The sequence below is a fragment of the Agrilus planipennis genome, unplaced genomic scaffold (genome assembly GCF_000699045.2).
Source record: "Agrilus planipennis isolate EAB-ADULT unplaced genomic scaffold, Apla_2.0 scaffold78, whole genome shotgun sequence".
NCBI lineage: Eukaryota > Metazoa > Arthropoda > Insecta > Coleoptera > Buprestidae > Agrilus > Agrilus planipennis.
In genome coordinates this window covers 1241354-1254150 of record NW_020438928.1, presented here as the reverse complement: position 1 = coordinate 1254150, position 12797 = coordinate 1241354, and the positions used below count along the sequence as shown (strand labels likewise).

The 12797-nt window shown below is 33.0% G+C and overlaps 3 protein-coding genes across 4 annotated transcripts in view; 1 reads left to right on the top strand and 2 right to left on the bottom strand.

Annotated features, from left to right (window-relative positions):
• Positions 1 to 5978: 5978 nt before the first annotated feature.
• Positions 5979 to 8390, bottom strand: LOC108733723 (kinesin-like protein KIF14). The gene is made up of 2 exons (XM_018465010.1): positions 7202 to 8390; positions 5979 to 7128 (listed from the first exon to the last, which is right to left on the bottom strand). The coding sequence occupies exons 1-2, from the start codon at positions 8309 to 8311 to the stop codon at positions 6157 to 6159; spliced, it is 2082 nt and encodes a 693-aa protein (XP_018320512.1). The 5' UTR covers positions 8312 to 8390; the 3' UTR covers positions 5979 to 6156.
• Positions 8391 to 8751: 361 nt separating this feature from the next.
• LOC108733725 (male-specific lethal 1 homolog) lies at positions 8752 to 12229 on the bottom strand. Of its 2 annotated transcripts, XM_018465014.2 has the most exons (8): positions 11764 to 12229; positions 11361 to 11590; positions 11039 to 11309; positions 10614 to 10886; positions 10427 to 10551; positions 10242 to 10366; positions 9977 to 10183; positions 8752 to 9230 (listed from the first exon to the last, which is right to left on the bottom strand). In XM_018465014.2, exons 1-8 carry the CDS (start codon positions 11774 to 11776, stop codon positions 9134 to 9136), a joined length of 1341 nt encoding a protein of 446 aa, XP_018320516.1. In that variant the 5' UTR covers positions 11777 to 12229; the 3' UTR covers positions 8752 to 9133. The 2 variants fall into 2 exon arrangements, with proteins under 2 accessions (XP_018320516.1, XP_018320515.1); XM_018465013.2 differs by having other exon boundaries at positions 11361 to 12229.
• A 229-nt stretch (positions 12230 to 12458) lies between these two features.
• LOC108733724 (putative sodium-dependent multivitamin transporter) overlaps positions 12459 to 12797 on the top strand; it is a 22885-nt gene continuing 22546 nt past the window's right edge. The window contains exon 1 of the mRNA XM_025974126.1: positions 12459 to 12645. The gene's annotated coding sequence lies outside the window, so the exon portion shown is untranslated. The remainder of the gene's footprint in view (positions 12646 to 12797) is intronic.

Below are 12797 nucleotides of genomic sequence, written 5' to 3'. Positions count from 1 at the left end.
ATTAAATCAGAGCTTGCCATTTGTTCGAAATTATTAAGTTTTGGTGATAGCCCAGCAATGAAAATCCACGGAAAATGGAACGATACAAGTGACACAAATCGATGCACTTTTGGTGCATAGGTATGACGATTGTGTTTATATAACAGTTCAAAATATTTTAAATATTTTCATGTAATAAAGTTATTATAAGTTGCAATTTTATATAAAAATTTTAAATACAATTTTAAATAATTTTTACTTAAGTATTTCAGTTATATGAAAAAATAGATAATTTTTAGTTAGAGGGTAATAAATGGGGTTAGAGGGTAATAAAAGATTATTATGTTTAGATTAGCAGTTGATATAGCAGTATTAGCATGTAGCAAGGAGGAGTTTGAGATAGCTTTAAATAAAATGGAAGCGGTATTGACAAAACAGTATAAAAATGTATGAAAATAAATAAAAGAAAAACAAAAATACTGATATGCAAGGGACGAAAAAGTAGGGAAAGAGCGAATATTAAGATAGGAGACGAAATATCAGAAGAAGTGGCTGATTTTAGGTGTCTACGAAGTTAGATAAGTCAGGACGGAAGGAGTAGTATAAAGCAGAGTGAAGGGTCGAGTCGTCTTTAATAAAAAGAAGTCACTTCTATACTCGCGAATGGTTAATTTAGAAATTCGAAAAAGGTTGTTAATGGTGTATGTTTGGAGCACGGCACTGTACGGGTGCAAAACATGGAAGGTGGGCGCGGCGGAAAAAAAGGTTAGAAGCGTTAGCAATATGGTGTTACCTGCGAATGATGAGGATACCGTGGATAGAGAAGGTTAGAAATGAAAGAGTATTAGAAGAATATGAGAACAGAGATAGGTTGGTAGGACACCTTCTCAGGCATGAAAGTCTGGTCAGAGACATATTAGAGGCAGAAACAGTTAAGAGGAGTAGAGGTAGACCTAGATTAGATTACTGTTCACAAATAGTTAAGGATGTGAGATGTTCTAGTTTTAGGGAAATGGGGAGACTAGCTCAGGATAGAAAAAGGGGTGGTGCTTGTCCAACTGGTCTTACGACTGACCTTATGATGATGATGAGAGGGTAATGGATATTGTTGGGTTGCCTACATGTGACAGTAAGATGGGTTGCGTACACGGGACATTGTTCCATTCCTAAAACTGATCGTCCGAGGAACCTCCTGAATTCGATAGGCAACTTTATTGATGTGTCGAGTAACTAAACGGTATAGTCACCATCCCTTCTAGTCGTTATTGTAGATCGCCCGCGTATTCGCGAGTGGGTAGTGGAGATTCTCTAGGACGACCAATCATCATGTGCTCTGGCAACCTGAGTTTTTCCTAAATAAAATATTTACCGGTGTTCTTCCGGTTGTCTCAAAGGTGACTTCTACGTTACTTGTGCAACCATCTTTCTTGCGGACCAGCACTATAAAGGAAGCCTTAGAACTTTGAGATGTTCCGATCACCCCTTGTTTATGCATGCTCTTTATAAGATTTTTGACTGCTACTTGCTTCACCCAAGGAACTTTTCTAGGTGGTTGTTTGATAAGCCTTGCTGTTTCAGTGTTGATGCGGTGGTATGTTAAGTTGGTCTTGATCTGAGAGGGCAAAGACGTGTTGAAAACAGCTTGACCGTTTCACCAGTTCTGTTAAAGTTGTGATGGATTTCAGCTGTTGGTTCAAATGCTCCCAACTCTGCAGATCTTTTGTTCGAAGTCTTTTACATACTGACTATTCTAATAGGTATCAGATGATGTTCCATTTCTTACGAGCGTACGGCCCACCAATAATGGTTTCATTGTCGAGTTTTAATTTTCCTGTTTGACTACCCTCACCAATCCGCTGTTATTGTCATCTATGCTGACTTATTCGATTTTTCTCTATAATGACCTTATAAGTGGCAAGCTTCGACTTGAGATTTGACATTACTATCTCCTGTCCATTGATGCGCATTGTAGAAGTGCTAATGCTTAAGTCGATTCCAAGAAGAAGTAGAGCCAATCCAATGATTACATTATCTACTATAAATTCACATGATTTTCTTAATGATCGGGTTTTGTAAAGCATCATCTGCTATATTTGCCGTCAATACCCAATTGTATAAGATCACGTTTCCAATTTTGATTTCTATATTGTATTGAATTCCCCATTCCGATACCACATCAGGTCGAATGATAGTGTTCGGGAGCTTATTGGGATGAGCCATTTTGCGTCCCGTATAGTTGACTGATCTTAGTCCTCCAACTTTTATGCTTTACTGATGTGGCAATCTTGAATTAGGTGGCCCATTCTTTCACAATTCCAGAATTTCGGATGACCACTGTACTTCTTGCAATCCCGAAAAAAGAATTTTGAGCTCTTCTATATTCCGAACATTTTGAATTTCATTCTCTTGGTCTGTAGCAGTGTCTTTGGTTGCATCTTTTATGCATTCTTTTATGAGCAACACAGTACCATCTTTTGTGATTGTGCCAACGTCGATTTCGACTTGTCGCACCTGTACATAACCCTCTGAGGCTTGTTTCGTTTGGACTCTTATGGCGTGCTAATGTAAGGATTTGCTGTAGTTAACCTTCCATGACTTCATCGATAAACGTTTATACTGCCATTTCGTCTACGAACTTTTGACGGACTAAGTGTAGGTTAATCTTACCAGGCGTCTCGTTACTTCGTTGGCTACTGGTTTTCATTTGCGTCGGGTATACGTAATTGTTATCTATAAATGTTTATCACCGTTTCTCATTTCTAATCGGTTGACAAGATGGTGGAAGTCATAATGCCGAGACTAGGGCATTCCTTGGAATATATTCAGCGTCTTTCCTCGTAAAGAAGTTATTGTTGTGGTAATTTTTTCTGAATCAGTCCATGGGTTTGCCTCTGCCGCTGCTTCGAAATGCTTCAGGTAAACGGACCACGAAATAATTCCATCAAAAGTGGAAGGAGTAAGTTTTGATGGGCTTGTATCGGGATCGTCAGCTCTCGCACTAGAGGGAAGTTATTTTTCGAGCAAGAAATTTCCTCAATCTTTTGTTCCATTTTGATTTCCCTTTCTTTTATTTTCTTTTCCATATCGATTTCCCTTTGTTGTATCTTCTGTTCTATCTTGATTTCCCTTTCTTCTATCTACATTTCCATTGTTACTCTGTATGCTGGGTTGCCTGTACGTGTCAGTATGATGGGACATTATTTATCTACATGCGTAACTTATTTTTCTGAAACTTATTAATCACAAAAATGTTGGGATATTATGTTTTTGGAATGTTGACATAACCAGTAACATTCATTATCGCATGAATATTTTCATAGTGTTAAGAAATTCATTGTTTTTTTTTTAATTAAAGTCGTTTTATATATACTTGTTATTCGTTAAAAAAAGGTCACATACATTTACCTAATGTTTTAATAATCGTGTAATACGTGCATAATTTATTTTAAAATAAGATTATGAAAGGATGTATTTTGCGGTAAATTATTTCTGACACCATATGCAAATAAAAAACTGTGATTATAAACTATGCTTTCTTAAATCTTGAAACCATTTACTAAAGCGTAATTACGATACAACAGAGACGTTGTTTTTATAAATTTTAATTGCTGCAGTTCATAAAACGACAACTGAATGCTATTATAGTATATTTAGTAGTTAATTTTTATTAGCAAATTAATCGCCAATTGTTAAGCAACTGGTGTTTTATTCGTAGTGTGCAACAGAAACAAGCAAATCAAATATACTGGTAAGCGGTTTTCACGTGCTGAGTTAATGTTTTTCGATTTGTCATAAAACAACCGGATTATTAAAAGAATATATTTTAAATAATGCATCTAATTATGTAATCATTTTTCTGTTAAAAGATTAGTTTTTTAATTTCGGCTTTTATCTCATCTTTCAATGTTACGTCATTTATTAACAACATGCTTATCAAATTCTGAGGATTAAAATTGATGCTTTAATTCAGTATTTAATTTACTGAAGATTATGTTATCAAGTTTCACGTTACGTTTCACGTTGATTTGCAGGGACAGTAGTTCACTTGGGAATAAATCACCTGTGTACTTAATAGGCACATGCAACAATTAGAATTTTATTAAATAAAAAGTTATTGGAAGTATATAAATTAATAGAAAACCAAAAAAATTGTAAAAATGACAGTGGAATTAAATGTTTTTGGTGCATGGGATTACGTCGTGTTGGTGTTAGTTCTTCTCATCTCGGCATCCATAGGAGTTTACTACAGATTAACAGGTGGAAGGCAAAAAACAAACAGGGTTTGTAACATTATTTTTTTCCCTTTTTTTTATCTATAATACTTTATTTTAAGTTGTTAAACTTTTATTTTATTACTGTTATTTTTTACCATTTATATGTAATTCCGCAAGATAATTTCAACGAATGTATTTGCGGGGTCGAATATTCTCAATCCTGTGGGATNACAGGAGTTAGGAGGAGTAGAGGTAGACCTAGATTAGATTACTGTTCACAAATAGTTAAGGATGTGGGTTGTTCTAGTTTTAGGGAAATGCGAAATTTAGCTCAGGATAGAGTGGAGGTACGTGTCCAACCAGGCTTAGGACTGACGACCTTATGATGATGATGATGATTACTTTCTACTGCATGGACCGAAAGTAATTTTATTTGATGGTCAAGGCAGAGAACACGAGGTAGAAATGCTACTGATTTCGTAATTAAAATAGCTGCTCAATGGGACCGTGGAGCTTTTCTCCTGGGAAGGAGGATTCGGCAATTTCTCCATTGCTGTTCGCTAAATCCGCCACTAATTCTTAAGTACGATAGGTTTGTTTCGTTTTTTTGGCCATTGCTCTTAGAAATTACTTCCAATTTCCAATGATAATGGTTAAAAAATTTAATAGTTTTCTCTTTTCTCGAGTACACTCTTATATTCATGAGCATTACTATCGTAGATTGAAAAGATGTCAGGTAATTTTTCAAAGGCGTACTCCAATTTCACTTAAAGATTTCCCTAGCATATTAAGTATTTTGAGATATGCGTGTTTGCTTTCTTAAATTCCTGAGAACGTTGAACTTTATTTAAAGTCCGATGCTGGCAACATGCTCAAATTCGGCTTGTCTGCATCTCTTTCTGTTACACATTAGTTAGTGTAATGTTATTCCTTTTTCTTTGTTAGTGTCCGCTGCAATTCCTACCTGACATCTCTTTTCTATGCTTACGATATTCCCTGCAATGTCTGTCGTGAGTACAAGTAGGCGTTCTATCAGCAATCGTTCTAGTGTAGTTAGTAAGCTGAAAGAAGGAAGTAAAATGCGACAGTTTTTATTGCGGGGTATGCCAATTTTGAACGTCCCAACTGTNAGATAAAGTGATAGTGGCTAAAGTCACGGATTGAGAGTGTAGCCTGATTTATTATTTATAAATATCGCGCTAAAATTTATTATACATTTAATTAAACATTATTGTACTAATTAAAATGACATATAAATCAGATACTTTCAAACTATGATCATATCAAATCACTACAACAGTTGGTTTTCCGTTTCTGAAAATCATTGGCCGTCAAATGTTTTGCAAAATTTTAATACAGTGAAACTACTTTCACAAATAAAAATAAACCCCGAAAATTGAGTTTTGTACTTCTACGCATTTTTTTGTTATTAGAAAGTAAATTAATTATAAAAAACGAGAAACATTTAAACAACAACAAATTAAATGGTCCGCATGTAAATCGGTTATCGGTCAGAGGATCAGTATATAAATTAATTAATCAGTAGGTTAATTACCAGAATATAAGGTAAAAACTACACAAGGACATGGTAAGCCCGTTTACGCATGTTGTACTCAGCAAGTTGCTGCGTAGCATATAGAAGAGATTATAGTGTATCTAATCTATGCTGCGCAGTAAGATAGTGCGCATCTGATTTGACGTGTAGCACGCGCAATTTTAGTATGTTTACTTAAATACTGAAAAGAAAATATTAAAACTAAACAGTAAAATAACAGCCTTTCAAAATTGCTTATTTTATGTATAATGCATTTAACTAAAATTCATTTTATATGTACATTCGAATATAAAAAAGAAATGGTAACACGAATAAGTTATTTCTGTGGCTCACGTACTTTTTTTATAAAATTTACAAACTTGAAAAGATTTAAAACATTAAATTAATGAAGTATAAAATTTAAAATGCTTAAAGTCTGAAGCAAACGGCTTTCTGTCCACCATTTGTCTTGCTCAATTTATTCTGAAGAGCAGTTTCAAATACTTGAAACGATTTGCTAAATTTAGCAAAAGCTAAACGCGTACTTTCGTCGTCCTCAGTGACAAACTTGAGAGCATTAAGAGCGTCGTAAATTTGTTTCAGAGGTCCATAAACGTCACTTCTTGAAAGTCTTTTACTAATTTTTTTCTCACATTCAATATTAATCCAATTAAGACCTTCAATTATTTTGTTAAATTGGTCTTCATCTGTAACATTTTCTATTTCATTTACAGGACAAGAAGTTTTCATATTATTTCTTCGATCTACAATATAAAGTGTTTTTTCTAAAGGACTTGATGAAATTTCGTAATCATATTCTTGTTTTGAGTTACACAATCCTTTTAAAGTTTTAATCCTTTGGTCTTCAACTTTGTCTAATGTTAAAATGTCTTCAAGTTCGTCAAGAAAATTGGTTTGATAGGGAGATAAGTCTACATTTGTGTTAACATTAGACAAAACCCTAACATGAGACTCTAATTCTTCTTTTTCCTTTTCGACTTCTAGTAATTCTTTCATTTGCTGCTCCTTCGTCTCCATAAATCTCTGTTCCCATTCATGCTGGGCCTTCAATAACTTTTCTTCTGTATACATCAGTTGTCGTTTTAATTTTTTAAGTTCTTGACCGGATTCTGAAGAAATAGAATCGTCGTCGATTTGTATTATACTAGAAGTGGATGAGCTGCTTCTCTCATAATCCAACCTTAAGGCTCGAAGACGTTCGACTTCTGCTCGTAATTCACGAATGAGTCGGTCGTTGGGATCTTCATTCACTCTGGCTCGATTAACAATTGATCGAGCTTGACAAGCATAGCGTAGAGTAGACAAGGTTTCGTCGGAATGGGCATTAGATGGTGATATTGTAGCCAACATCGTTGTATGCGAATTTCCTCCAAGGCTTTCCTGGAAACAATGCAAATTTCATTGAGGTGTAGTAAACTCTTTGGACATTATTGATTTTAAACATTTTACTTACTCTTAGTAACCAGGTAAGAACTGATTCCCTATAAGGTACAAACTGAACACCTTTTCGTTGTTCTGCAAGAGCTGATATAACTTTTCCAAGTGTAAGAAGAGATTTATTTATACTAACTCCTTGTTTCATTTTCTCTTCACAATTGTAACTACTTCCTAATCTTTCACTTCCAGCTAAATCCACCAAACTGACTTTACTACGCCTACTAGATTTATCCTCTTTATTTTTTTCACTAAGGCTTAATTCAATTGAAAAAATACTGTGAGATCTCGAAGACTTCTCGTTCATTACAGTGGCCGCAGTAGCCCTGTTTTTGTTACCACGCAAAAGCCATGAACGCAATTCTTCATAAGTTTGTACTACATGAACACTCAAGTTAACAACATAAGGGCCCCAAACTGGGTGTTCTCGAACTTTTAAGGCAGGACGCGCTTTACGTGGTTTGCCATTTTCGGGGGCTAATAAATCGTGGATTTTTTCGTTATATATTTCAAAATAACTGACCTCCACATTAGCAATGTGTGAAGAAGACAGTTCAGCAATTTGTAAAAATAATTGTCTGCAAAATCGTGGAATTATTCCAGCATTTTCACTGGAGTCTGCGTCATTCTCGGGTCCCATCATACTGTAGCTTTTACCACTGCCAGTTTGGCCATAAGCAAATAAACATGCATTGTAGCCTTGAAAAGCATTGGCAAGTAAAGGTCTGCCAAGAGAACTGAATACGTCTTCCTGTGAGGCATAATTTAAGCCAGTTTTATCACACGACCAAAAGACGTGATCATATTGAAACAAATGATCAGTACCCACACTAATAGCACCGACAGGGACCGATCGAATAAGCAGTTCATTTTTTTGAACTCTAACAATCATTGAAGCTCCAACATGACTCAGTTCTTTCGAATTCATAGGCCTAACACGCACGGCTACTGTTAAATTGCTTAATTCATCGTAACTGTCTTTGCTGTTTTTTCTTTTGGATGCAACAGGAGTTTCTACAGTGACAGAAGTAAAACATTCTGGTGTTTCTGCTGCTAAACGTTTGTTGATTAAACTTTTTGGAGTTGAAAGATGACTTCTTGGGGTTCCCGAAATAGATGGTAAAGCCATGAGGTTTTATTAAATAAGTATTTTATTCAAAAGTGATAAAATCTTCATAAGCTACGAATAACGACTTTTAACGTCACCATTTTTGAATTATACATAACCTCAATTATTTTACAGTTTACTAAGGAAAAGAGTTTCGATAGTGACTACATAACCGCTGACATTTTAGTAAATTAGTTACTGCAAAAGATTAATCAAAAATATCATTGAACATTACCAAAGGTTTTTTCCCTCATTAATTTGAGGTAGTTTGTATTGGGTAAATAAAAAATCGAAAAAAATGATTTCAAATTAATATTACCAAAGGTATTTGTTGGACTCATACTGTGTAATGAAATAAACAGCAAAAATTAAAAGGACACTAAAAATTATTTGCTTTTTTTTATACTTGTTTATGAAATAATTTCAATGTCTTTTGATAGGAAAAGAAATAAACCACTAAGAGTGCTCTTGTTTTTTACTTAATTTCACAAAACTGTACATCTAAATTATTTGAATGATGAGATGAGAGACAAGTGTTTTATTAAACTTAAAGCTACTGTACAAATAGGTGCTTTGAAATGAGAGTGACTCAATTTATTGTAATTATTTCTTTATCAAAAAATAGCTTTGTACTTAGTTTACACTTTCATTTCAAAATTTAAACAAAAAAAATAAATAAGAAAGAAAATTTTAAGCTTATTAATAATCTCAATACTACGACACGAGTACTTCGAAAAAAACGAAGTAAATGGTATCCCTAGAGATCTATCAAGTTTTATGTACAAATGTCCATACAGTCTGTTAAATGCGATTGTTTTTGCTTCCTTTTCCAATTTATTGATCTTATCTCTTTGTACCTTTTCTTCGACCTGTACATCGTCTGTTTGAATTTCTTCTTACAATTAAATGTGGATTGTTAAGCCAAGGAAGGCTAAATTCACTTTAAAGAAAAATAAAAAACATGTTATGAAATTGCAATGAAATGAGTTTCGAAATAAAAAGAAATCTTTATAATTATAGGTGATACTGAACTATAAAGACCATGGCTGCAGAAATTAATTTTCCTCAGGTTAAATTGAAATCCATACATAACACGTATTGACAATAACAAAACATATGGTATTTTTCAAAAATTCGTTTTTATTTTACTTTAACCAGTTTGTATAGCTATAAGCATTTTTTATAACTTGTTAAAACCTCTTCAATTTTGTAATCTTTGAAATTTCAAATTTAATTTTGATTTGTTAGGTTTATTTATTTTTTGAGTAATATTTTTAAAGTCCTCATTTTGAAAATAAAATATGCTGCTTATAGTTAGACAGTAGATGGTGTGAACCGAAAAAACCAGCAGTGGTTCACATTAAATATTTGTTCACTTTAAAGAATGTTATACTCAATATAGCAATAAAAATTTTATATCGTGTTATTAACAAAATATACATATAAATATACTAATAAAAGGTAGCAATAAATGCATACAACATATAAAATATCATTTTTTACCAACGAAATGAGAATTTTCTGTTTTTTTTTTCTGAGTTTTTATTTTTGCAAAATGATTGTTTACCTTAGCAGTCTTGTAATAATTGCTAGGTAACCAATGTCGATGTAACTATCTTCTAACGACTGGATTACAAGATTTGCAACAGTAAGCTTTTATGAGTAAAAAGCAACGATAAATATTACCTGGGGGTAAAACGAGGTAAGGGTGCTCCTAGGGCAGACACTGGGAGCTGATCACAAACCTCTAAATACTTAATGTCTTCAGGCAAGGGCCACAGTGATTGCACAGGTTCAGACTGATCCTCTCCTTTTGAACCAGAAGCCACTCGTTCTTGTCTCTGTTTCAATTTTTCCACTATCCTTTGTTCACGTATCCTTTGGACATCCCATCTGACAGGATAAAAAGGTTTTGAACAGTTTTTACATATAAGGTTTTCACTATTTTTACCGTTTTCTTCTTCTTTCATCATTTTCATGTTTGAGGTGCCGTTTATTGAATACTTCATCATCTAAATTCTCAGTTCCTTCCATTGTATAACAACTGGTGTACACTTTTACCCTCCATCTCGGAACCTGAAGTTAGTAAATAAAACATAAATTATTAAAAAAAAAAAAAACATTTTGGAAACTTACTTCTAAATTTGTTGGCCGAGTAAATTCATTATATACATCTGGCTCAGTTAAGGGTATATTTACTTCTCCAGTCTGTGTTAGATACTGTTCATTACACATTAGAAGCTTATCGTTTTTGAGAGAACCTAATAACAACAAAAAAAAGTAAAAAGGAAAATCCTTTAAATTTGAATATGAAAATATTTACATTTTCTTTTTTTTCTTAATTTTCTTGTTAGGTTTTTCTCTTCTAGGGAATCATTATTTGATAAAATGGAAGAGTTGCTACATAATCTTTTCCTTCGGATACTCATTCGTATGTTCTTTAGTGAAACATCAACTGAGGTGGCTGCTGGTATGTTATCTGTACACTTATTATTTTCTGTTAAATTATTTAATAGGGCACTACAATCAGAGCTGTTGAAGTTGTCTTTTTGTGCTTTTTCATCAACTTGAGTGCTATCACTGTTATTTACTGGCACTAAAAAAAAGTAATGCAATTGACTGAGGAGAATTATACATTGTCAAAATATATTTACATTTCTTCTATTCCTGAGTAAGTTACAATTCTTTTTATGAAAGATAAAATGAAAATGGCAAGGAGAAAAAAATATTAAGTTGATGTGAACTTACAATTGTAGTAAGTGGTACATGAGTTCACATTAGATGAAGAATTTTCTTCAGGTTTATGATCTTCGGGATAATCAGCCTTTTCTACAGTTATAGAATTTGTTTCAGTAGAGAGCGAAAGTAAGGGAATTTCCTCTTTTTCTTCCCTAACAATATGGGAAACTTCCGTTATCTTAAAGTCAGTATTCGTAATAAACTTATCCAAATTAGACTCTGTTGTTCTTTGAGAATGGGAGGAGATCCCTTTTTGAAAGCTGTTTAGGCGTTCTTTAAGCTAAAATGACGTTAATTAATTACAATGTTTTATTCTTCAAATAAAACATACCATTTCATTTTCTTGTTTAAGCATTGAAATTGTCTTTTCCTTGCTTAGAATTTCGTCATTTTGCTGTTGAATTAAATCCAAGTGCAACAACAACCATTCTCTTAAAAATTTAACCTCACTTTCGGCGTTTTGACAGTTTGAACTTGAAAGGTTGGGCAGAACGGTCCCAGAATTTGATGCATATCCATGATCATAACTACTATTTAAGTCAATTTCTTTATCGCTGGCTCCTATATTATTAATAAAATGTAAATTTTCAACATCAGATACTATCGGATTAATATTTCGGCCAGAACAACCTTCGGACATCTTCGTATAAATTCGATCTATGTTTTGGTCATGTTCGGATTCGAGAAGGATTAGCATTGTACAAAATTTATAACAATAAAATTTAATGCATTACCATTAGACTTCATTTTAAATAGTTAAACGATTTGATTTATTTTACTGTCCATTTATGGTTATCTCTTTGATTAGTAGTTGGAGAATCACATCAGTACCACTATATAATACACTACACTGCTAGTCTCTAGCTACTTATAATAATAATTAAAACAATCGTTTAGAATTTGCGGTTCTTACAAATCTTATACAATTTTATGTCTGTTACACTAAACGCTTTAGCTAGCCCTTGTTTACTGGAGTTAATAACACCATTAAATCAATTTATAGGTTATGTTTATAACTCGATATTTGTCAATTGAGAAGCCACTAAAATGAAATTGATTGTCACTTCGAAAACAACAAATTTAAATTTTGCTCCTTATCTTCTTCATATTAGACCATGTTGTACATCAACAAATTTAAAAGAAATCACTGTTAACAAAATCCGAAATCTGAACATACACAAAACCTATCACATTTTGATGGAGTTGATTTCCGGTATTAAACACAGCGGCAATTTCAAAAAAATAAAAGGCACTAATACGTAAATTTAAATATTTTATTTTTGATGTCCTCGACCTTTAATCTCGTTATATTTGTTGCAAGAGGCACAACGCTTATTATATAATACTTATTTCCATTATTCGAAAAAAATCACCAACCAATCTATTTTCGTTTTATTTATAAAAGAATGTATAATAAAAGTGCAAATCTCAAAAGCAGCGGCCCAGTTTGAAGTAATTTATACCTGATAATGACTAAAAACTTAGTGTAAAACATTGAATACCACTATTAGATGCGTACTACTAAATTGCTACTTACATGTACCTAATTTATAGTTTGATAGTGAGTTTATTACACGATAAATTTGTGAGTTCTAACCTTTTTTAAACCGAAACAGGTAACGTATTTTAAAACATTACGTATATTATTTATTTGCTGTCATACTTTAATTCACCTTTGTAATCATATATTATTTTATATACATTTTATTATATTAAAATATAACTTGCCATTTATTCGAAATTTTTATAAGCAGTCTTGTAATAATTG

Coding starts and splice junctions, on each gene's coding strand:
- LOC108733723 (XM_018465010.1), bottom strand. CDS start 8,311: ATGGCTTTACCATCTATTTCGGGAACCCCAAGAAGTCATCTTTCAACT. Junction 7,129..7,201: donor TTCTTACCTGGTTACTAAGA/GTAAGTAAAATG, acceptor CATTGTTTCCAG/GAAAGCCTTGGAGGAAATTC.
- LOC108733725 (XM_018465013.2), bottom strand. CDS start 11,726: ATGCTAATCCTTCTCGAATCCGAACATGACCAAAACATAGATCGAATT. Junction 11,310..11,360: donor TTAAACAAGAAAATGAAATG/GTATGTTTTATT, acceptor ACGTCATTTTAG/CTTAAAGAACGCCTAAACAG. Junction 10,552..10,613: donor ATTAAGAAAAAAAAGAAAAT/GTAAATATTTTC, acceptor TGTTGTTATTAG/GTTCTCTCAAAAACGATAAG.